This window comes from Terrapene carolina, unplaced genomic scaffold (genome assembly GCF_002925995.2).
Source record: "Terrapene carolina triunguis isolate 2854851 unplaced genomic scaffold, T_m_triunguis-2.0 Scaffold141, whole genome shotgun sequence".
NCBI classification, from domain to species: Eukaryota; Metazoa; Chordata; order Testudines; family Emydidae; genus Terrapene; species Terrapene triunguis.
This window is the reverse complement of record NW_020664492.1, coordinates 12,163,080-12,189,667: the sequence shown is the minus strand read 5'-3', so window position 1 is coordinate 12,189,667 and position 26,588 is coordinate 12,163,080. Positions and strand designations below refer to the sequence as shown.

The window sequence follows — 26,588 nt, the reverse complement described above, 5'->3', positions numbered from 1 at the left end:
GGGGGGGGGGGCGGCCCGAGGCTTTTTTGCCTGGGGCGGCAAAAAAGCCAGAGCCGGCCCTGCTGGACACCAACATGGCATCCAGAAAAGCTCCAGTCAAGTTTGGGAATTGCCACAGGACATAGGGTAAGGAGAGTGGACAGATCTCTCAGTGACGAAGCTATCACTGAAAGGGTGAGCTGAATAATGGCTATAGTAGCAAGTGAGGGCCAGAGGGAGCAGGAGCCATCAAGAGACAATATTTAGTTCTTAACCCTCAAATACAGAAATTGGATTTTGGCTGCTCGACCAGGTAAGTTAAAAGTTCAGGTGACAGTGATGCATTGCAAAGACCCTGTGTATGTTATCTAGACTGAGTTGCTTCATTTTAGAGATTATTTATTTATTTACTTACTTATTAATTATTTATTTTCATGATTTTTAGGGGTCTGATTTACTATTTTTAAATGTCTGGGGTAGTCAGTATGGCAGCCATCAAAAGGCCGCAGAATGATACACCAAGCTACATGTGAGAGGGATTCACATACCTGTCATATGATTTTGGACTAGCCAGGAGCTGACAGACTAACTAGTCCAGGGGTCGGCAACGTTGGCACGCAGCTCACCAGGGTAAACACCCTGGCGGGCCGGGACAGTTTTATTTACCTGCTGACGCGGCAGGTTCGGCTGATCGCGGCCCCCACTGGCCGCGGTTCGCCGTCCCGGGCCAATGGGGGCGGCGAGAAGCGGCGCGGGCGAGCGATGTGCTGGCCACGGCTTCTCGCCGCCCCCATTGGCCCGGGACGGCGAACCGCGGCCACTGGGGGCCACGATCAGCCGAACCTGCCACGTCAGCAGGTAAATAAAACTGGCCCGGCCCGCCAGGGTCCTTACCCTGGCGAGCCGCTTGCCAACATTGCCGACCCCTGAGCTAGTCTATTAACAAAAATAGGAATAAATCATCATTTTTCCCAATGGAGAAAGGTATGCAGCCGGGTCCCCTATGGATCTATAATGGGACCTGTGCAGTTCAACATATTCATGAATGATCTGGAAAAGGGAGTGAACAGTGAAGTGGCAATGTTTGCAGACGATACAAAATTACTCAAGATAGTTAAGTCCAAAGCTCACAGCAAAGAGTTACAAAGGGATCTCAAAAAACTGGGTGGCTGGACAACAAAAATGGTAGATGAAATTCAACATTGATAAGTACAAATTAATTCACATTGGAAAAAATAATCCCAACTACACATATATAACAATGGGGTTTAAATTAGCTGTTATCACCCAAGAAAGAGATCTTGAAGTCATCATGGATAGTTCTCTGAAAACTTCAGATCAGTGCACAGTAAGGGTCAAAAAGGATAACAGAATATTAGGTACTATTAGGAAAGGTATAGAAAGTAAGATATAAAATATCATAATGCCACTATATAAATCCATGATGCTCCTACACCTTGAATACTGTGTCGAGTTCTGGTCATTCCATCTCAAAAAGGATACAGTGGAACTGTTCAGAGAAGGGCAACAAAGTGATCAAGAGTATGTAACATCTTCCATACAAGAAGAGACTAAAAAGACTGGGACTGTTCAGCTTAGAGAAGAAATGACTGAGCGGGGCAAGGATAGGATAGAGGTCTATAAAAAAAGTGAATTGAGAAGTACCCTTTCCCACAATACAAATCCAGGGTTCACCCAAAAGAATTAATAGGCAGCAGGTATATAACAAACATAAGGAGGTACTTTTTCACACAATGCACAATTCATCTGTGGAATTCATTGTCATGGGATGTTGTGATGGCCAAGAGGGTTAAAAAAACCCGAAAAACAAAACAAGGTAAGTGCATAGTATAGGTCCATCAATAGTTATTAGCCAAGATAATTAAGGATGCAACCCCATGCTTGGAGCTACCTTGAATCTCTGGCTGGAGAAGAAGATGGGTGGATTTCTCCAAAATGTCCCTGTTCTATACACTCCCCCTGAAGCTCTGGTATTGGCCATTGTCAGTGACAAGATACTGGGCTAGGTGGACCATTGGTCTGACCCAGTATAGCAGTTCTTACGTTCTTAATAGGTAGTAGCAGTTCTAACATAAGGACCAAGGGCTTTTAGATTCATGGGTCATCATACTCAGTCGCCTGACTGTGGATTTTTTTTTTAACAACCTTTAGGAATCACAGTGTAAGATTCTGTACACACAATAGACATTTGGTCCAAAAGGGGTTTGAGTGGGTAGCATGGGTTTACATGTACAATAGGCTATGAAATATATATGGTACCAACCGTTCTATTTTGCACCTGTATTAAATAGTAAAGAAAGGTACAAATTGCAAAGAATAGGGTAATTCTAGTATCGTAAAAAAAAAACCTGCTGCGGAGAGACTGAAGAATAATGAACAGGTTTGTTAATGTTATGTGCCTTAGCTTATTGAGTCTTGGAAGGGACAACCAGGAGAAGCAATATTTCACTCATCCTCTTATCCAATAATATATATCAGAGAAGCTTTTAGTACAGGCAACAAGCCTTCATTGTCACAAATTTCTGAAGAATGTTTTGGGAGTAGTACGGCTGAACTGACAGAGAGCTAAGTAAATATTTTGGCTGCTGTGTTTTATCCCTACACATGATGCACTGACAATTACACTATAAATGTTTGAAAGTGGTTAAATAGTTACATGCATTTGGCCATAATATGTCTCGATGATATGAAGCAGACAGGCCCTGTTTGTTATCAAATGGAATAACCATGGGTGGCAAAGAACTGACAGGAGTAAGGGCCTGCAGCTACTCTGCTTACCTGCAGGGCCGGTGCAACCATTTAGGCGACCTAGGCGGTCGCCTAGGGCACTAGGATTTGGGGGGCGCCGTTTTCTTCGGCAGCGACCGCAGCGGCTGGATCTTCAGCCGCCCCAGTCGCCGCCGGCATTTAGGCGGAGGGAGCTGGGGCAGTGGAGTGCGGGGAGGGCTGCCTGCAGCAAGGGGCGGGAGGGGCGGCACTCAGGGGAACTCCCCGCCCCAGCTCACCCCTGCCCCACCTCCTCCCCGAGCACGCCGTGGCTGCTTCACTTCTCCCGCCTCCCAAGCTTGCGGCGCCTAAGCTGATTGGCGGCGCAAGCCTGGGAGGTGGGAGAAGTGAAGCAGCCACAGCGTGCTCGGGGAGGAGGCAGGGCAGGGGTGCCTCAGGGTGGGGGGTGGGGAACTGCCGCAAGGGGGGCGCCTCAGGGCGGGGGCTCGGGGATGGGGGGGGTGCAAGGTGGGAGTTTCGTCTTGGACGCGAAACATCCTTCCACCGGCCCTGCTTACGTGCTAGCTTAACCCCCAGACAGTCTAATGAGCACAGGTAGGCCCCAGTTAGGTGGCTGATTGGTCCCACCTCTAGTTGAGGGCATCAGCAGACCCAGCTCTTAAGGCCAGCAGCAGCAGCAGCAGCATGGCGCTGGCTAACAAAGCATAAGCCTGTAGCTATGTTAGCTCCTGCCTTGCTCCTGGCTTCCCTGACTCCAGATAACCCATTTCTGACTTCTGGTTTGGACTCTGGGCTTGACTCTTGGCTCTGATTCCTGCTTCTTACTTTGGCTTTGACCCTTGCTTCTGTTTTCCTGCTCTGGATGCCTTCTCCAACCCCTCGGCCTGCCTCCTGCTCTGACCACTAGGCTAGACTGCCTACACCCCAGTCCCTAACAGTATCTCAGAAATACCAAGCATGCCTTCCAGACTAGTGGGTGAGGGGGAGCTATTGCTATTGCACTTACTAAGAATCAGTTTACATGAAACAGTCTGCTTACAATAATGCCATAGAATACATAATATGAGCACTGATGTAATTCTCAAATTGCTTTACATAAAACCCACATCTATTAGATATGCTAAAACAGGGACTGTACCTCCTTTAGATTGTCCAGTTTAACATAATCTCTGAAGCTAAAAGGCACTTTTTTTTTTTTTTTTTTCAGGGGTCGGCAACCTCTGGCATGCGGCTTGCCAGGGTAAGTACCCTGGCGGGCCGGGCCAGTTAGTTTACCTGCTGCGTCCGCAGGTTTGGCCGATCGCGGCTCCCACTGGCCGCGGTTCACCGCTGCAGGCCAATGGGGGCAGCGGGAAGCAGTGGCCAGCACATCCCTCGGCCTGCGCCGCTTCCCACAGCTCCCATTGGCCTGGAGCGGCGAACCGCGGCCAGTGGGAGCCGCGATCGGCCGAACCTGCGGACACGGCAGGTAAACTGGCCCAGCCCGCCAGGGTGCTTACCCTTGCAAGCCGCGTGCCAAAGGTTGCCGACCCCTGGTCTATAATCTCTGCAGATAATAAGATTTAAAAATTGTTTACCACTACAGGGTTTTTTTTATTGTTGTTTTTTTACTACTGTAAGTCTAGGGCCTAAAGCTCATGACAAAAATGTAAAGTATGTTTTGTACTCCACTGCCACAAAAACTGCAGCAACATCCTAATTATGACTATACTGCACTGTTTGTACACTCATCCATAAATCTGGCCAAGTGAATGTGTTTCCATAAGCATTGGGAAGTCTAATGCATAACTATATTTTCATACATAACTAGCTCCTAAGAGCTATATTCAATGTTCATTGTATTTTCTATTATATTAATTAGAATCACTGTAATTATAGATAAGCCTTGGCTGATTTTATGGATGTTTTAATAGTTTGCCGTATGGTGGTTCACTCTACTGAGCAGTCACAAAGCATAGAATGAAGGTCATAGATTTGATGACAAAAATATTAAAGTGAAAAGCCGTAGCGTCTTCATTTATGTAATGATGCTCATCATTAATTTCTCAAAGTTAACTTTTTAAATATTTTCCCTTTTGAATTTGCTTGTTTTATTACCCCCCCCCCCCAAGTATGTTGTATATTAAATTATATTTTACCATAATAAAAGGTACTGGGGCATATTCTGATTTCAGTTACATCAATGCAAACAATGGTTTTACAATGAGATCAAAATATGGTCCATATATGTGAGAAAGGGAAAATGTAAATGAATACCAGATTGTACCTGAATAGAGGAGATAGATGAAACAGGTCAGCTTCATGAACAATTATTTTCTTTGAACCAATAATTAAAAAACTAGGGCTGTCAATTAATCGCAGTTAACTCATGGGATTAACTCAAAAAAATTAATTGCAATTAATCACAGTTTTAATCGCACTGTTAAACAATAGAATACCAATAGAAATGTATTAAATATTTTGAATGTTTTTCTACATTTTCAGATATATTGATTTCAATTACAACACATAATACAAAATGTACACTGCTCACTTTATATTATTTTGATTATAAATATTTGCTCGATAAAAATGATAAAAAAATAGTATTTTTCAATTCATCTCATAGAAGTACTGTAGTGCAATCTCTTTATCGTGAAAGTGCAACTTACAAATGTAGATTTTTTTTGTTACATAACTGCACTCAAAAAAACAAAACAATGTAAAACTTTAGAGGCTACAAGTCCACTCAGTTCTACTTCTTGTGCAATAAATCGCTAAGAGAAACAAGTTTGTTTACATTGATAATGCTGCCCGTTTCTTATTTACAATGTCACCTGAAAGTGAGAACAGACGTTCGCATTGGAACTTTTGTAGCCAGCATTGCAAGGTATTTATGTGCCAGATATGCTAAGCATTCGTATGCCGCTTCATGCTCTGGCCACCATTCCGGTGGACATACTTCCATGCTGATGACGCTTGTTAAAAAACTAATGTGTTAATTACATTTGTGACTGAACTCCTTGAGGGAGAATTGTATGTCTCATGCTCTGTGTTTTACCCACATTCTGCCATATATTTCATGTTATAGCAGTCTCGGATGATGACCCAGCATGTTGTTTGTTTTAAGAACACTTTCACTGCAGATTTGACAAAACACAAAGAAGGTACCAATGTGAGATTTCTAAGGATAGATACAGCACTCAACCCAACGTTTAAAAATCTGAAGTGCTTTCCAAAATCTAATCAGGATGGGGTGTGGAGCATACTTTCCAAAGTCTTAAAAGAGCAATACTCCGATGCAGAAACTACAGAACCTGAACCATCAAAAAAGAAAATCAACCTTCTGCTGGTGACATCTAACTCAGATGATGAAAATGAACATGCATTGGTCTGCTCTGCTTTGGATTGTTATCAAGCAGAACCCATCATCAGCATGGATGCATGTCCTCTGGAATGGTGGTTGAAGCATGAAGGGACATATGAATCTTTAGCGCATTTGGCATGTAAATATCCTGCAACGCTGGCTACAAAAGTCCGATGCGAACGCCTGTTCTCACTTTCGGGTAACATTGTAAACAAGAAGCTGGTAGGATTATCTCCTGCCAATGTAAACAAACTTGTATGTCTGAGCGATTGGCTGAACAAGAAGTAGGACTGAGTGGACTTGTAGGCTCTAAAGTTTTACATTGTTTTATTTTTGAATGCAGGTATTTTTTGTACATAACTCTACATTTGTAAGTTCAACTTTCATGATAAAGAGATTGCACTGCAGTACTTGTATTAAGTGAACTGAAAAATACTATTTCTTTTATTTTTACAGTGCAAATATTTATAAAAAAAATAAATATAAAGTGAGCACTGTGCACTTTGTATTCTGTGTTATAATTGAAATTAATGTATTTGAAAATGTGGAAAAAAATCCAAAAATATTTAAATAAATGGTATTCCATTATTAACAGCGCAATTAATCACGCAATTAATTTTTTAATTGCTTGACAGCCCTAATTAAAAAACATGTTGATCATATAGAATTCCTGTAGCCTCCTCCTCTCTTCCCTACTTTACACTGACCACCACCACCATCCAATCCGTACCAAACACCATTGCAAAGGCTATAATCCTTGCTTGTAAATCTCAGCCCTCATTCTCCTCTTTGGGTCTCTCCACTTTTCTCTTCTGCATCCTATTAAAGCTTCTTGCCATTGCTTCTCTGCACAGCTGTCCCCTCTCCTTATCCAACCTCCTCTCTCCCCTGCCCATCTGCTCTTTGAGCCAGTACTTTGGGATTTGTGGAACTGTGTCTAGTGCCTTATGAAAGAGAATTTTCATTCAGTAGACCAGGAACAATTTGGGATAGAAAGGACCTTGAAAAACTTGGGGTTTCATACAAATTCTCGAACTTTTTTTTTAAGTTCTACAACACTGAGCCTGATTCTCAATTGCCCTACACCAATGTACACAAGTGATTGCAAAGTGGATCTAAAATGGTACTAAATCCCAATGCTTGCATTTTACACCCACTTGGCAATTGTGTAAATGTTTACACAAGGTACCGGGAAATGGAGAATCTTACCCATGGTATTTTAAAGGAATTCAGAATGCACATGTCATGATAATCACTTATTTTCCAATCCGTTCTCTTCTCCATTGCAACTACCAAATTTTAGAGAATGTTATTAGAGGCTGGTCTTACATGTCACATCACAAAGAAGGCAAAAGGGAAACCACCCTCCATCAATACCGATCCTTTTAGGCACTCTATCATGACCCTTTTTTTAAATGTCTGTAACCCGTGTAACTCTTATTGATGTCAGAGTGAAGAAATTATATGGGCTCTTGCATTTATTAGACTAGATAGTAAAGTGTTACAATGCAATATCTTAAACTCTTCGGGGCAAAGACTTCTTTGTACTATATGTCTGTTGAGCTCCTAGTGGAACGGGACTCTGACTGGAGCCTCTAGGCATTACAGAACCGCAAATAGATCATTTGTTTAAAAAAAAATCTTTAGTTTGTAATGCATTTCTGAAGTCCTTTGTGTATTTCCTGGATTGCAGGTCATTATCCTCATCATGATGATCCCGGGTATATTAATAGAGAGAGTGCAAGAATTTAAAAGGCTTCAGTCTGTCCCAAAAACAGTTATTCACATGTTTACCTGTAAGGATGTGAATTGACCCTAAATATGTGTGTAAGTGTTTGCAGGATCAGTCTTTAACTGGCATCTTTCTGTTGCTTTCTCTTTATCTGATGTTTTCCATAGTATCTGAGAAAAGCGTTTGTTGTCAATAGGAAACATATTAACATCAATCTTAATGCGGCAAAACTACTGATCAGAATAAGTCAACAACAACATGAAACTTGAGAACTTGAGAAGGGCCTGTCTACCAGGGATGTAAGGGTGCAGCAATTTTGGTGTGAAATTACAGCACACTAGCTTGCTGTTCAGTAACATCCTATGTGGACCCTGCTACCACACACTAAAAAGAAACAGGCCTGTAGGTAAGATCTGCGAGAAGGAATTCAGAATCATTTGTAGCAAGGTAGAATCACATGAATAGACTAAAGCAGAACAGCCAGGGGTATCTTTGCTGGAAAACATCCTTCATGCTTCCAAATTGCTGGAAGATACTAGGAACACATTGTACATGAAAATGAGAAACACAGTGACTGCTAATAAAACGGATCAAGAAATATCATGTCAGAGAACACATAATATAACACCACTGGTGCAAAAGAGGTTATTGATACCTTAGAATGTAAACTTTCCAGTTAAGAAAGGAGAAACAGACTTCAAGGACAATATTCTGGATAAGCAATGTATACATAATAAACCAGTGAGACAAAGAATCTGCTTTTTTACAGTCATAAAACATTAAGATAGAAAAATGTAAAAACAATTATTTTATAATTAAGGCTACAATTCAGCAAGGTACTTAAGCATCAGCTTAACTTTAAGCATGTGAAAAGGCCTAATGACTTCAATGGAGCAAGTAATGTGTTTAAAGTTAGACATATGCTTAAGTACCTTGCTGAATCAGTGCCTAATTTAATTGCAGTGTAGAATCTACTGAATATTAGACTGAAATGGAATAGTCTTATAGTAGGGATTTGCAACAGTTACTGACCCATCAATCTGTGTGTGTGCGTGTGTGTGTGTGTGTGTGTGTGTGTGTGTGTGTGTCTTAAACGGGATTATCAAACCCACAAACCATATGATTGCCTCAGTCCAAGATCTTAGGTTCAAAGTTTCTTAGTTGTGACATGATATGACAGAAGACAAACACTGTAAGAAGATATGACATGAATCTTCTAACAAAAGGGGCAGAGCTCTGTGAGTAGCTGCTTCAACCGCTTCCGTGTTCTCTCTTCACTCACCATTTCCCAGCATTAACATTAACAGCAATTCTATGACTCACGAATGCACAGACATCAGGCTACAGACACCAGTTTCATAGACATTTTGCACAGATTGCTTTTATGCTATTCCAACCAAAGGCTGAGCAATCCATTCTTTGAATTGTGAGTTAATATCCTCCTGATAAGCCACTTATGGATATTCCAAACTGTACATTGGAATACTGGAAAGCAAAGAAATCATACTGGGCTGATCTTGTAAGCTTCACTTTGGGAATCATAAATTGCCCCCTCCTCCCCCCAGTAATGGCAAATCTTGAAGAGCATGCACGAAGGACTTTTAGCATAACAGGATTTATTATAGAAGATCTGCTATCCAAATTACTACCAGATAATGGAGAACATCTGGCATTGCTGAAAATGAAACTTGCTAAATTTATGAACAGTCAATGTTGTAGTCCTGGTGGAGACACTGAGGCTAATGAACTATATGAAGATTAAAATATATTAACTAATGCTATCAGTGACTCTAGGTCAGATTTTTAAAGATATCTGACAGAGTTGCTAAAAAAAATTCTATGGAAGTTTTCCATCGTAAGATGCAGTTTCATCAAAATTGAAGAATTTAGTAGGAATATATTCATAGATTCTAAGGCCAGAAGGGACAATTGTGATTATCTTGTCTAACCTCCTGTATTACACAGGCCATAGAACTCCCCCAAAATAATTCCTAGAGCGTATCTTTTAGAAAAACATCTAGTCTTGATTTAAAGATGGTCAATGATGGAGAATCCACTGCAACCCTTGGTAAATTGTTCCAATGGTTAATTACTCTCACTGTTGAAAATGTAAGCCTTATTTGAGGCTGAATTTGGCTAGCTTCACCTTCCGGCCATTGGATCATGCTATACCTTTCCCTGCTAAATCGAAGAGCTCATTATTAAATATTTGTTCCCCGTGTAGGTACTTATAGATTTTAATCAAGTCACCCCTTAATCTTCTCTTTGTTAAGATAAATAGATTGACCCTCATTGTATGTATCACTATTAGGCCTATTTTCTAATCCTGTAATCATTTTCCTGGCTCTTCTCTGGGCCCCTTCCAATTTATGAACAACCTTCTTGAATTGTGGCACCAGAACTGGCACAGTACTCTCACTGTGGTTGCACCAGTGCCAAATACAGAGGGAAAATAACTTCTTTACTTCTACTTGAGATTCCTCTGTTTATGCATCCACGTATCACATTAGCTCTTTTGGCCACTGTGTCAAACTGGGAGCTTATGTTCAGCTTATTATTCACCAAAACCCCAAAATCTTTTTCTAAGACACTGTTTCCCAGGATAGACTCCCCCATAGTGTAACTTCTATAACATTCTTTGTTCCCAGATGTATACATTTACATTTAACCTTATTAAAATGCACACTGTTTGCTTGCACCCAGTTTATCAAGCAATCCAGATCACTCTGAATTAGTGACCTGTTATGCAGGAGGTCAGAATAGATGATCAGACTGGCCTTAGAATCTATGAATAAACCAGTCCCCTATTCACTGAACCCTACTGCTTAATAGTATTTCTTATTAAGCTTGTGTGATGCATTTATATATCTCTAGTGAAAATCATACACAATGCTTGCTTGTATCATCCACCCACAAAAATGAGTCAAGTGATTTAGTCTTGTTCAAATGATACAGGAAATTTGTAATTCACTTGTACAATACTTTTAGAAATAAAGTCAACAAGTGTAAATTTGAAAATGTGTCTGGAGCAGATGTAGAGTTATTTTCAGGAGGTCTATACAAAACACTTGGGGAAGGCCTGGATTAGATATATGGCTGATAGAACTGGGTAGTCAAAAGAAACGGTTGCAATGAAAGGAGATTTATTGCTACTTGAGGAAATTGTTCACTAGCTATGCCAATGCTGTTATCATATAAAACCATGAAATTGGAGGTCTGGATCTTTTGTAGATTAATAAATCATCTGCACCTGGACATGCTGCTTCATGGATTCTGTTTTATATCTCTGCCTGTGTTCTGCACCACAATAGCCACTTCACTATGTCTGCAGCTCATATAGGACTCACATGGCATGTTTAGACATGTTTTGAAACATGCACACAGTTATTCTTGTTTCATGTTTTTTACATCTGCTCGCTTGTTTAAAGTACATTAGATTAATGTCTCATTGGTATTTGTATATGGAGTTACTTGGTGTTTGGCATTTAGTGGAAGAGGACTTCTAGGTCATTGTCTTCAGTTTTCAGTTGCTCATAAACTAAACAGATAAGGGAAAGATAAATGGGAGATGCATGCATGTCTTTCATTTAAAATTTGTGTTTAATTACATGTCAGAGGTTCTTGATGTTAATTGGTTCCTGGAGAAGTGGACTTGATTTCGTTCAAAGTGTGCAAGATACTTTAATTACAACTTCAGCCTCAGTGAAAATGACTCAGTGAACAAATCCAAACCTGCCCTGTAAAGAGGGTTTCAGAGAATATGAACATGAACCCTCTCAAAACCATTTTCCCAGTTGTATTGAAACACGCTGCTGAGTTGGAGGGATCTCAAGGGACCCTGCTAATGGATCTCAACTTTCATTTAAAAATAATATTCTAGCCTTTTTCATTTTGAAGATGGCCTTGAAAACAAACCTATTTATCAGCCAATGTAAACTCATCACTAGGATTGACAGAAACAAGCATCAGGGCTACACTTCTGCAATAGGAAGCTGGTTGGGAGCAGAAACCAAACTCAAATTTTGAATGGGTGTATTCCAAAGAATCATCTTCCTTATCCTTCCAAAAATCCTTAGTTTAGCATGGAAGACAGGAAATGTGATGCAGGATCAGACCAGCTATCCATCTGTACTGTATCCTTTCCTTGACAGTAGTCAGGACCAGATGCTTTTGGGGAATGGGCAAGAAATCACATAGTGAACAGACAGCTAGAGGTTAGCCATTTTGTTCACATATATGAAGAATTTGTAGTTTGGAAGGCCACAATTTTCCTTTATCTAGATCATGTAATAGCCATATGATCAGGGAGGAACAAAATCATATTTGGGTATTGGGGCAGAACGTTGTTTTACAGGCCAGCTCCAATTGGTTAACAAGCCTTGTTGTTACATTAACATTTTAATTTCATTTCACATTAATATTTTAGCCCTTTTTGAGATGAGAGTTGAGCACCTGCTGCTCACTCCTACAGCTACCATGCCCCAGGTGCACTTGGTATTGGCAAAGCACGGATGCAAGTGACTCTCCCCTTCAATGTCTACCTTGCAAGCTGCACAGCACCATTTTTGCCAGGTTCTCTCTCCAGAACTGCATAAGGAGGAAGGGAGGCAGGACACGCAGCAGCAGCGCTGAATGTGATTCCTACAGTCGCTGCAGTGTACTTGTCTCCCACCTCTGCCTGCCTGCCCGACTCCAGCTCACACTTTGAAGAAACAGGAGCCCTCGTTCCAGGGCCAGCTCCAGGGTTTTGGCCGCCCCAAGCAGCCAAAAGAAAAAAAAAAGCCGCAATCGCGATCTGCGGCGGCAATTCAGCAGGTGGTCCTTCGCTCCGAGAGGGAGTGAGGGACCGTCCGCCGAATTGCCGCCGAATAGCTGGATGTGCTGCCCCTCTCCGGAGCGGCCGCCCCAAGCACCTGCTTGCCAGGCTGTGCCTGGAGTCGGCCCTGCCTCCTTCCCCCAGACTCCTCACTACTACCTGTTAGCATATAGGCTTGTTTGTCAGCCTGAGATAGAATTTTGGAAATGACATTTTGATAGTCCTATCTTATACTAATATGTGTGAAGAACAATGAACAAGGAGACTGTGTGTTTCATTTCCCACAACCAGATGGGGCTTTTAGTACAATGGGAAAAGATAAGGGATACAGTTAAAGTGTTACAGGTTACCGTGGGAGTATAATATACAAGCATTCACTAGAAGTCTGCCTAGCTCTTCTCTCAAGCTAAGGTCAAGCAACCAGTTAGGAGGGGCAAGGAGTTTGGGGGGTGGGGAGGCATAAGAAACACTAAAAGCCGAAGTAAAGCCTGGCCTTGGTCAGAACACAGCCTCACTCCTTACCCCCGCATGGGATACAAAAGAGGAGGGATGAAGACCCCAACTCATGACCCTCCATAATGGAACATGATCATAAGTTGTAAGGGGTGGGACTAGTGTTGTGCACTGAGGGTATATTTGGGCCTGCTAAGGAGGGGGAAAGGGGAAATGGGAAAGGGAACTAGGGAATGGGGACACAGGCAAGGCTCTGTGGCGTCAGAGCTGGGAACAGAACACTGGGAAACAGACTCTGCTGGTGTATAGAGCTATGGATATGCTTGCTTGGAACTAACCCCAATAAACATAGAATTGCCTGCACTTACGACTTCTAGTCTTCTGCTTTCTGTCTGCGTGAAAAGAACCAGGGGAGGGGGTGAAAGGAAAGCCCTCTAACACTTCCACCCAGGATAAACTTACTTCTCCTTAACCACCCTGACAAGCCAAGAGACACCTGCTTCCACCCCAAATCTCAGATTAGCCAGGAAAAAGTTGTTCCTTTTCCTGACTCCCCATATCAAGCAGGTGAGGGCTGGAAAGAGGGAAGGAGTGTGTAACTGATGAATTTTTAGGAAAAGAGATTGATATAGAATTGACAGATATTGTGGTGAGGGGAAAAGAGCATGGAGCTGTCAAACTTTGGGGTGGAAGAGAAAAAAATATTAAATTCAGGGAATGTCACACGTTGCCAAGTGAGGTGAAAATTTTTTGAGGGACACCTTGTTAAAACATTGGCAGCACATCACATTGAAACAAGCTGCTTTAATTGCATATGGTATTATTCCATGCAGCTCTAACTTGAGATAAACATCTGAAACTTTTAGGACTTAATATTTTTCCTAATGAAAGAAACAGAGAACACGGTTTGATTTTTCTTTTTGTTCCTTTCATGTTTCTTACAGTATAACTTATTTTCTTTTTTTCCCTTTTCTTTTTTCCTTTTTCCCCATTCAAAAATAACAAATTAATAGTCAGGGGATCAGCCTCAGAACTAGTGCATGGTAAGCCAGTATATCTTTATTGAAAACACTGACATTCAACCAGCATGCAGCAGGTTTGAATTTGGTCCAGGGAGCTGGTTCCCTTTAATTTTACTAACAAGATCCAGACGTATACAGAAAGATGCACTTTGAATTTTAATTGAGTGCCAGATTCTGCCAAACCTACAATGAATAATACTTTCCCCTGCCAGTAGTTCCAGTGATTTCAGGGACTATTTAAAAAGTAATATATTACTTACCATGAGTAAGAATTGCAGAATCTGGCCCTCTGTAATTATAAGATTTTATCAAAAAGCATGACATATAAAACTTATAATTACTCTACATGCATATGATTGGAATTCGAAGCCATCTAAAATTGTTCAGTAGTGATGCTTTAAAAAAACAAATTCCTTGAACCAAACAGAAACTAAATGAAAAATTGTTAATGCATGGCTATATTAAGTTTTTAATTTTGATTGACTGAGTATGTGTGTGTTTGATGCAAAAAGGAGCATGTTTCTTTTTTAACCTTTACTCTGTTTGATGGAAGTGTCAATCCTATTATATGTCTACTTATGTCAGTTCTATTACTTCTATGTCTCCCTGTATCAAATTTAGCATATGAACTATATGATAAAGGAAATCATATGAAGAAAAGTCTGAAATACACCAGAATCTTCTTTGAAAAATTGAAAATGGATATTAAGTGCATATATTTATATGAAAAATGACATTTGTAGAAAATACTTTTAGTTACTTTTAAGAAACAGATCACAATGTAAAAATAAAAACAGGAGCTAGGTAGTATACAACACATTGTAAAATAATAAAATAACACTGTAAAAATATTGTAAAGGATGAAAATGAATATGAAAAAGGTTTACTAAGAAAGGCAGGGAGTATTAGGGATGGCAAGTTCTTTACTTCAGTTATGCAAGAAGCAAACAGTATATCTACATATGCTTTGCTCAGTATTCCGATAGATAGAACTAAATTAGAGAATTTTCAAGGAACGTGATGAGGAAAAGCTTTTTTTTATTATTGCATTCAATTTTACTTTTTGAAGATGCTAAATTATAGTCCTGCAACAACAATAATTCTTTGTATTTCCATAGTGACTTTTATCTGATGATCTTCAAGTTCTGTTCAAGAGCTGAGTGAATAATGGAAACTTTTTTTGTGAATATGTATTTGAATTGAAAACAAATGTTGAAACATCCATGTCACAACCCTTTTGTGTCTGATTTCCATTAACACTTGAGCAGTTGAGATTTACTAGCATAAATACTTTTAAAAAGTGAATTTTAAGGGCTTCTGTGTATGCTGTACACAGCATGAGCTGTACCACTTCTGGGGGAGTAACATGAGGGAGTATCCTTTGGTAGGCACCATCTCTCCCAAAAGCCCCTGGCTTCATGGAGGCGCACACACCCAACACCTTTAGGGTGAGGTAGAGATGCCTGGAGTGCCACAATGGGGCTGAGCCAAGTCCCCCCCTGTCCTCTCCACCCACCCTCTTTCCAGTGACTGGCTTACTGGAGGAAGGAGGGGCTTATCAGTCCTTGTTCACATGGGCTGCTATTATGAGTAGTACTTGCATAGGTTGTGTAAATAGCATGGTGGTTTCTCAAAAGCTTTCCTCTGTGTGCCCACCCAAAAGCCAATAAAAATATGGCCCTAAAGTAGGCCTGTGGAGAAAATGAATGGGTTACAATCACATGGAATTGACTTTGTCCTTTCTTTCTTTCCCTTTAGTTTGTTGCCCAGCCCAACTGTCAGCAGCTGCTTGCATCCCGCTGGTACGATGAGTTCCCAGGCTGGAGGAGGCGGCACTGGGCAGTGAAGATGTTGACATGTGCCGTGATTGGACTCCTTTTCCCTGTCTTCTCTGTGTGCTACCTGATCGCTCCCAAAAGCCCATTAGGGCTGTTCATCAAAAAGCCATTTATCAAATTTATCTGTCATACTGCATCCTACTTGACTTTTCTGTTTCTGTTGCTCCTTGCCTCTCAGCACATCGACAGGTCGGACTTGAACATGCAGGGGCCACCTCCAACCGTCGTCGAGTGGATGATATTACCGTGGGTCCTGGGTAAATGTATTACTAAAGAAAATATAGTGGAAAATGTTAAATTCAGACATATTTTGTGAAGATTATTGAAGGAGGAATACACAGTGGAATATTCCATCACAGAATAGACCAGTAGGCCATCTAATCTAGTATTTGGGGACTGTAGCAGATAATTCAGAGGAAAGTTAAAAAAAAAGCCAGCCTGCTCCTGGCCAATTATAATTCTATACCATGGTAGGGGCAAGGGGGTAAGATTCAAGGGATTTTCTTTTTGACCTCAGCTGATGATTAATGTATGCCCCGTAGCATGAGAATTGATAACTTTGTGATTTCTATCCACTGTAGTGCAGATTTATATAAATTACCAATTTGAAATTTACTAGATGCTTCACTTTAAAAAAAATCTATTTACTTCTCTTATCTTTCAATTTAGAGTCCCTATCTAAAAAAAGATAGACTGGCACTAGAAAAGGTTCAGAAAAGGGCAACTAAAATGATTAGGAGTTTGGAACAGGTCCCATATGAGGAGAGATTAAAGAGGCTAGGACTCTTCAGCTTGGAAAAGGGGAGACTAAGGGGGGGATATGATAGAGGTATATAAAATCATGAGTGATGTGGAGAAAGTGGATAAGGAAAAGTTATTTCTTATTCCCATAATACAAGAACTAGGGGTAACCAAATGAAATTAATAGGCAGCAGGTTTAAAACAAATACAAGGAAGTTCTTCACGCAGTGCACAGTCAACTTGTGGAAATCCTTACCTGAGGAGGTTGTGAAGGCTAGGACTATAACAGCGTTTAAAAGAGAACTGGATAAATTCATGGTGGTTAAATCCATTAATGGCTATTAGCCAGATGAGTAAGGAATGGTGTCTCTAGCCTCTGTTTGTCAGAGGATGGAGATGGATGGCAGGAGAGAGATCACTTGATCATTGCCTGTTGGTCCACTCCCTCGGGGGCACCTGGCATTGGCCACTGTCGGTAGACAGGATACTGGGCTAGATGGACCTTTGGTCTGACCCAGTAGGGCCGTTCTTATGTTCTTATGTTCTTATGTTTAACATTTTATTTAATACTTGATAAATACTAGATAAGGTCATGGAGGATAGGTCCATCAATGGCTATTAGCCAGGATGGGCAGGAATGGTGTCCCTAGCCTCTGTTTGCCAGAAGCTGGGAATGAGCAACAGGGGATGGATCACTTCACGATTACCTGTTCTGTTCATTCCCTCTGGGGCACCTGGCACTGGCCACTGTCAGAAGACAGGATACTGGGCTAGATGGACCTTTGATCTGACCCAGTAGGGCCATTCTTATGTTCTTGTTTTTAGCTGTAAGGATGTTCTGTGACAGAGAACAAGACAGTTTGTAGTACTCGCAGAACTTATAGTCTCAGAGTGTGTTGTTACTAATTTTAAACATTTCCAAAGGTCACAGCTATATTTCACAAATAATGAAGGTGCACAAATTATAATTAGTGCTGGTCAGAATTTTCCAATAAGCTTTTAAATCCAAAACAGACTTTTTTCAAACATGTTTTTTTTCTGTGAAAAATTGACTAGGGCTAGTTAACAAATTTCAGTCAAAACATTTTGCCATCAGAAAATGGGGTGTTGTTAAAGTCAAAAGTTTCCAGGGTGGGGGACAGGGGGGCAGGAATGATTTCTGCTGAATTTTCTGTCAGGAAAATCAAAAGTAAATGTTTTTGCCTGGGTTCACCTAAAACAAAATATTTTGTTTGTGTCACCGGATTGTTAACCTCTGTGTCTGCCTGAGTGGGTGCAGTGCCTCATGGGAGCTGTAGTTCCAGTTCCCTCATGTCCCCATTCTCGCCTTTAGCCCCTCCTCACTAGCCACACTACATCTGCCAGGATGTACTGTAGTCTCTGCTTTATTTTGGTTCAATTTAAAATGATTCCTAAACAAATCAGGCTAATCTACAATAAGCCTGGTTTAAACCAATATAGGAGAGTCCACACAGAGGTTCACACAGGTTCATTACATTGGTTTAAAATTGCAACTTTAGTTAAACTGGTGCTACTGTCCAGTGTCAATAAGGCTACACACAGATCCTTCCTCACAGTAGGCCCCTGACTTTCTTTCGATCCTCACAGTTCTCTATGAAGCTATTGCACTGAACACCTCCACAACCCTTCCTAGACTCCCTGACCTGTTAGCTTCAAAGGAAAATGGTGATGCATTTTATATTTTTGGCCCAAAATGAGAGGGCTCCAGATATTGTTGATCATGACATTTAGGACATGTCTACATGGCCCTGCAGTTCGGCCTATGTGGGTGTGAATTTCAGCATGTGCTGGTGTGCTGCGCTGTAACTCCCCCGTGTGGAAACTGTGGGTGCAACCTAGATACCTTTTAGTTTGCACCTGCAGCATCCACATGGGGTAGTTACTGTGCAGCATGATAGAGCGCGCTGCAATGCACATCCACAAGGTTCGAACTGTGGACCCATGTAGACAAGTCCTCAGAATGCAGCTAGATAGTGCCTGACCACTCATGGAGGGGAATGAGAAGGGACTGTTCCTTCTGTCTCCTACACTCCCCAGCAGCAGGGATGCATGTCCAAAGGAAGAGTGCAACATGCACAGACTCCTGCATGCTGATATGCTCTGAGAGGGATTGTGCTTTGTGAGGTATGTTGCCTTGTGGAGTTTGCCCTGGGGACGGGGTCACACAGCTTCCCTCAGTTCCCAGCACTGGGCCACACCTCAGTGCCACAGCTGAGCTCCAAGATTTATTGTCCTTTGTTTGATAAATCTTGTTTTTAATCTAAAAAGACGCCAAAATATAGCTATTGTTTTTGCCAAGAAATTAATCAGTCTGTCGGGCTGGTTAGAGTTACAAATCATATTGACGAGCCAAGCTAATGTCAGGATTTGGGATTCATTTTTTTTTTAAATCTTTTCTAATTAGTTATTACAGTTTTTGTACTAACATGAAACAAACAAACAGAATCCAGTGGACCAAGTACCAATCCTGTTGCGCTGGCACATTCCTTCCTTTCAGATAGAGACTCCTATCTTGAGCAGGGAGCCTTCCTCAGCTACCCTGCAGCTGCTCAGCTCCGGCCTAGCAACGCCAGTCTGCAGTTTTCCAGTATCACAATGCCAGGAGGGCACAGTACCCCCTCTCCCCAATGTCCCTGGATTGGGGGATAATCATCATCATCATCAATACTTAGCTGTTATATAGCTCTAAAATGCTTTAAAATGGATAGTATCATTATCCCAGTTCGACATATGGGTAGGTAAATTATACATTTCTGCTTACTGGATGCAGATACATTTTGAAGCATATACTGAACTTATGTAGCTCTAGGGTAAAAGTCCTATTTTAAAACTGACAACGTAACTAACTAATCCCCTTTCCCAAAGCAAAGGTTATCCTGGAGCAGCTACAACAGATCTCAAGGCTATTAACTTTTTTAAACAATAGACTCATGTTTCTTTCTCCTTGTTAGGGCAGTTCTGAATGTAATTTACATTTTAATGTTACCTCTCTTACTGTGAGTACAGACAAATGGGAGCTATACATATTCCTGACTTATCCTCAGTATGGATCTCATAATATATATGGCTCCATGATTTAATACTTAGGAAGCATTAAAATTGTCCATAATTATCTAAACTCTATAAAGATCAAACATTAATTACCATTTTCTTATTAGTATGTAAGAGTCAATGTGTATAATTAACACATGTTAAGAGTCCTTAGAATAGGAAACTCAGTGGAAGAACCTGTATCAGGCTACTTACTCAAAGAAACAGTTAATTTTATAAGAAAAAAAGATCATTTAAGAAAGTTTCTTCATTCATTTTTTTGTTTTAGACAATTTACTTGGTTACACACGTTATATTACAATACCTGGTGATTATATCTGCAGTAATAAAAGTCAGTATAACTAGGACTAAGGGAATAAAACTAAAAAAGAACATTTAGGCTTAATATCTGGATAAACTTCCTGACAGTGAGATCTATTCGTTTGTGGAACGGTCTCCCAATTGAAGTGGTGGAATTTCTATCTAAACAAGACTAAATGTACAATAGAGAGAAATCCTTCACTGCCAGGGAAACTGTATTATTTTTAAGGCTATGTTTTAGTCATGGGCATTTTTAGTAAAAGTCATGGATAGGTCATGGGTAGGAAATAAAAATTCACAGCCCATGACCTGTCCGTGACTTGTACTATATACCTGACTAATCTTGGGAGTACTGCAGGTGCTTGGGGGGGTGCAGGTGCTGAGGGGGCAGCCCGGTGGGCAGCACGGGTGCTCGGGGAGGGAGTCCAGGGGCACTGCGGGTGCTCTGCTGGGAGCAGCCCAGAACCCCCTCTGGTGCTGGGGTTGGCGGGGCTGGCAGGCTCCCTATCCAGCTTCTCGGAAGTGGTGACATATCCCTCCCTAAGCTCCTAACTCCACGAGTTCCCATTGGCTGGGAACCGTGGGAGCTAGGAGCTGAGGGAAGGACATGTTGCCACTTCCAGGGAGACCACCCTCAGGAAAGCGCCGGCCAGAGCCCTCATCCTCTCCGCACCTGAACCCCCAGCCCTGAGCCCCCCACCTAAACTCCTGCTGCTGCTGGGGGTGGGGGGTGTCCCGAGACTGCCCCAGCAGCGGCCGGTGTGACTGGTCCAGTCACGGAGATCACAGTAAGTCACGGAATCCATGACTTCCATGACCTCCGTGACAAACTTGCAGCCTTAATTATTAGTAGTTATTAATTGGCATCCTGAAGGTTGCTAGTTGTTTTCACGGGAAAAATAAAAAGACATCATCCCTGCCCTGAAGACCTTACCACCACTGAGGCAATGAGCAAGAGTAAGTTGGAATGAGCAAGAGCAATAAACAATAGAAGTGAGGGAGTGAGACAGACCAATCTTTTTCATCACTAGATTCGTAGATTCCAAGGCCACAAGGGACCATTGTGATCATCTAGTCTGACCTCCTTGTATAACACAGGCCAGAGAACTTTCCCAAAAAATTATCCGTGCCATCACTAGATTCTGTGTGATTGCCCTAATTGCCCCTCTGCACTATGCCAGCAATGTAAAGGGGGTGAAACCAGGCAGAAACAACTCTCTCCCAAAATGTCTCTGGTGTAAGGGGCTTCCCTAACCAACATACAGCTGCCAAACCAGCACTACAGGAGCCCAAATCACAGCCCCTGATGTAGAGGACAAGTCAGAGGAGAGATGATACATGACTGGATCACTGCTGCAGTCACTATTCTCAGCTGACAGACAACCCATAGGGGGCAATTGCAGTCAATGTTTTGCGTTTAGAGCAGCCCTGAGGCTGCTCTCATTTATGTCAGACCTCCAGATAACCCAAGAATAGGGTGACAACAAAGTTGGCTTAAGCCATCTTTGTCTTTCCCGCTCCAATCTTGCCCTTAGCACAGGAATGGAGGAATAGACAATCAGGACATTCACTTCTGTGAATTCTATAGTCAATAGCTGTGTTCTAATAAACTCATTGGTGTTTTCCCCAGTCTGTTCTGTGGGGATGTAGCAAATGGCAATGGGATCTTGATATCATAGTAGTATTAGGTTGGCGTGCGTATACTGTTCTTCAGGTGGCTGTCTTTTTTCTGGACCATTCTGCAAGTGACTTAGAGGACATAACAACAAGAGAGAAAGTTTCTCTGACAAAAAAACATCACTGCATTGATAGGGTTCACTTACTGTAGTTATGCTAGATTGCTGGGGAAAAGAGTGAACAAGAGTGTCAGAAAAAGAAAGAGATAAAAGATTTTCCTCAAAGAAGATGAGGATCTTCTATGAGAAGAAAATTCTTAAGAAGAATAATTTGGGTTCTTATAACTTTATTAGTAGTAGTAGTATTCAGATTGTAGAATTTTCCAGGTTGGGTCCATCTCACGTTCTTGAAAGGGCATGGAAAATTCCTATTTTTCTGTTGTTAATTTTCATGTTTCCATAACACTTTTAATATTTCAGCGTGGGTTTGTTTGGATAAATTGAGGGTGTATTTCTATGGTCTTCTCTAGAATATTCAGCTTAATAAGGCTCTGGATAGTATTGAATGTAAAAAGAACAGGGATTTAGTGGCTTTTTTTTAACAATTTGGTTCCATGCCTTGTTCTTTCTGTCAGATTGTTTGATACAAGTTATTAGAGAGTGAGAACCTATAGGAAAGGAGGAGGCTTGTAAATTGTGCAAAATACACAACTTCATGGCTGAAGAAATTCTAGGTGGGATGAGTGCGATAGTATAGTCTTGTTGAGCATTGAGAGCAAAGTGTATCTGAATCAAGAGGTGGTGCGAGCCCACCGGGGGCCCCTAAGCCAGAGTATCTTTGGGCCCCCTCTTACTGACCCCTTAAAAATAATAATTGCATTATTTCTGCAAATCAAAAAATATACCAACACAATATATAATAATACACTTGTTAAGTCCATGTTAAATAAGATGAATGGTATTTTGGTAATGGTAAATACTAAACTGGGGCACCCTTGAGCTGTTTGGGGCAATTGCTTAGTCTGCTTATATCTAGTGACACTACAAATGGATATGCAAAAGTTCAGTATGAACTGTTTATAGATGTGACATTAACAGGGGAATCATTACCAGCAACAGGTCAGGAAAGAAGCATAAAATATTGATCAGCAGGTAATGGAAATTGGGTTGTTAGAGGGAGCAGAGATAAAGGGTGATGTGGCCACCCAGATGAAATAACACACACCCAGATGGAGACAAAGGAAGCATGGTGAAGGAAAATGAACACTTATATTGTGGAACAGATCTCTGTCCAAGAAGATTCAATGAATACATATGATATCTGTGAGCTAAGAGAGTAAGTTAAGCATAAATTATGTGACCTTTGGAACCACTGTAACCCAGGGCTCAAAAATGAAAGGGAACGAAATCCTGCTTTTTCAAATAATGTTATTCGTTTCCTTTGTTCTGCATATTAAGATTGCCCAAACACTTTCCATTATAAGACCCTGCTTTCAGTTGCTTATACGTTTGCCAAACTATAACTGTTTGGGCTACAATTTTCTTTGCAGGGTGTGAGCTAAAATGGTCGAGCCATTTCCAAGAATAGAGGGTAGAAAAAAAATAGTTTTGCCCATGTTAAAAACTTGGGCGTTTTATGTCCCCCCATATTTAGCAGTAGCAAATGGATGATGCTAACTGAATGAGCAGGTATTCAATATTTTTTTATCTCTTTATTGTTCAGTGCTTGACCCTAGGCCTTTTTTACTGCACACCGTTCAAGCCCTGCTCTGAAGGAAGAATTATTAATTTCCTCATGGGCTTTTCTATGATGCGCATAACTATAGCATCTGATATATAATGTAATGTATGAATAGAAAGCTCAGAAAATAAAGGTAGTTCCTTTAATTAACAATGACCTTCTGAGCCTTGAGTTTTACATAGCCTTTTATCAGTTATGACTTCCATCCCAATGGCAATGGCTTAGAATTACAAACACTCTATTTTTACAAGATAATATAAAAGGTTATAGCATCCAGGCAAAAATTTATCCCAGTCTGCTGTTTTACTGTAGCCAGAACACTTTATTGATGGAGTCAGTATTTGGCAAGACAGTACATAATACCTGGAGCTTGGTCATATTTTTAAGCAAGCAAGCGCCATCATTGGTGTTATTCCAAAACTGAAATCCTTTTATCTGTTAAAGTAACAAAATGTGCAGCTTGGAGGACTATTCAAATGATTTGTTCTAGTACACATAAAACTACTACTGAAAAGATTAATATAGTTCATAATGGTGACTCATTCTGTCACTACTATAGAACTATGGATTCATGCAAAAAAGATTTTGAAAAAATATAGGACAATTTAAAATTCAAATATGACTATGTATTCAGTTTAACAATGAGATTAAGTACCTACTGATTTTCAGAAGTGCCACAGTGACTTGGGAGCACAAGTTTCATTGAAAATAAACAGGGTTTGTGCTCCTAAATCACTTGGGCCCCACTCAAAGGTATTTAGGCACCTAACTCCCATTGATCCTTTGAGTATCTGAGCCTTAGGCTCTTTTGAAAATCCCACTCTTAATTGATAAATATTCTAGATTAATATCGCCATTAAATTGTTATACCAGCACTGAAGCACGGCAATTACTAATTAGAGTAACAAGAAGTATACAAATTAATTAGTATAGGATTGTAGCAATGAACTGTTGGGCTAGATGTTAACATGTATAAAATTAAGGATCTTTTAGGTAATATAGATATAAGCCCAAGTTTACCCTTTTTATCCCCTGTAGAATCTTGTGAAAGCAAGAAAATAATTCGTACGTTAAATAAACATAATAACTGTCGGCATATTAAAGCCATAAGCAATGCCAATGAAACCTTAAAAGATTATAAAACAAATTCCGCAAGATTTATACCTCACATTGAGAGCAGGACATATTTTATTTTTATTGCTATATACAGACTCCTGTGCAGAATATATCTGAGAGCATGGAAGCATATCCAAATATCCTATTTGTTGAGTATGAGTCAACAGCAGCACTGTGCAAAAATATTGAGTTTGCTTCACTATATTTTTTGCAATAATTCCAGTATTTCTCTATTTGTGACACTGAAGACATTGTTATATGTAAAAAATATTTTCCAATTCTACCTTCATAAAATTAAGAGTCTTCATTAACTTGTTCCTGCCACAAATTAACCATTTCCAAAGAAAAAAACAGTATTTTTAAAATTAAAATCGAGCCTGCATCTGAATTTCTGAAGTCAAATCAAAACAATTTCTACTACTTTTTGCTGTTTTTCCCTCCTAGAGTGAGACTTTTGAATACAACACAATTCAATCTATATAGTGGGGAAATATGTTTTCATGTCTGTTTCGGTTCCACTTGGATACAATTAAATAGATAGATGGATGGATGATTTAAATAGTAGCTAGATGTTGTCATGAATTTTAGTTATATTCAGCAACCAGTTAATTCACAGCTTGATCCTGTGAGGTGCTGAGGACCCTGACTGCCATTGAAGCCAGTGGGAATTAAGGGTATGCAGTACTTTGCAGGATTCAGCCTTCATTGCCTTTTGCCTGTAATAGGTCCATAATCTCCCAAAGTCTAATTAGGTACCTAAATATAAATGAAGGGTCTGAATTTTAAGGAAGGTTTGGAAATGTTGGCAAATAATAACCATTCATTCAGGGTGAATGAATGGTTATTATTTGCCAACATTTCCAAACCTTCCTTAAAATTGACTTCCTGGCATAAGTGTACAGGAAGAACTTATTTACACAGCTCATTACCAACAAGAGGCTGGCACAGCTAGCACCTGCAGACGTCTTCTCCTCCCTGGATTGTAAACTACTCAACCACTTAAAATGAGATTTAGACAGAAAATCAAAAGAAAGCAGCTGAGGATGTCAAAGAATGAAAAGGAATAAAGCAATTACTGTCTGTTCAATAGGTCTACTCAATTAGAGTCCTCAGGGTAGTTTAATAAAAGACTCTGTAGCCTCCATGGCACAAGTTGTTTTCTTTATTAACCTGCAGAAACTTACTCAGATACTGTTTTGTTTTGTTTTTTTTTGGTTATTACTGGTGTCTCATATATCCTGCAGAGTCTAAATAAGTTAATAACCACCAAATGCACTGCACATGGAGGGCCTTTGCAAGAGGCTGACCAAAGAATACTTTCAAAAACATCCAGGACCAGTTTTTTAAAAGTCTCCAGGTATCTGGAAATGCAGATAGATTTCTAGTGGGATTCTCAAAAGTGCCAAGGCACCTAATTAATTGGTACTTTTGAGAATCCCACTAGAAATCTATCTGTATCTTCAGGCATCTAAATATCTTTAAAAACTGGTCCCTAGTGACTTAGGAGTCTATGTCAAAATAAACATAAAAATTGATGCCTTTTATATATCCAAGACCATGAAAACTACATTTAACCCACAGAGGCACCTCCTAGTTCACAGGATCCCAAGATGGGTAAACCTGAAAAGGTTTGGCTGTTCATTTCAGACAAACCCAAAGGTTCCTAGAACATTTAGCCATACCAGATTGAGCTGAAATTTCACAAGATATTCAGTGTTACTGCTTCCGGTCTGTCAGAAAAACTGTGAAACCATCATCTCATGTATTATTTCTTTGCCAGAGCCTTGAATTGCAGTGGCATGACAAAATGAGAGGAAAAAAATGGAACATAATTAAAGTAAGATAGATGTACTAAGTTACATCTCATTACAGCTACCACTATAGTTATCAACAACAATGCATATGTGTTTGATAGTAACATTTGGGCAAAGGACTTTCAATGTATTTTTAATGTAACTACTATATAGATACACGGTTTTGGAAAGTGCCGGAGTACAGAAAATGGCAGGATTCTTATTCTTATTTTATTTATGTAATTATTTAAGAGACGATCCCCTTGTAATGGGCA

At 40.5% G+C, this 26,588-nt stretch overlaps 1 protein-coding gene across 1 annotated transcript in view; it reads left to right on the top strand.

The window, feature by feature from the left end:
- Nucleotides 1-26,588, top strand: part of LOC113406809 (short transient receptor potential channel 4-like) — a gene marked incomplete at its 5' end in the record, with an annotated part of 98,725 nt that overhangs the window by 31,613 nt on the left and 40,524 nt on the right. The window contains one exon of the mRNA XM_026653555.1: nucleotides 15,855-16,191. Within this exon, the coding sequence (XP_026509340.1) occupies nucleotides 15,855-16,191 (337 nt within the window). The remainder of the gene's footprint in view (nucleotides 1-15,854; nucleotides 16,192-26,588) is intronic.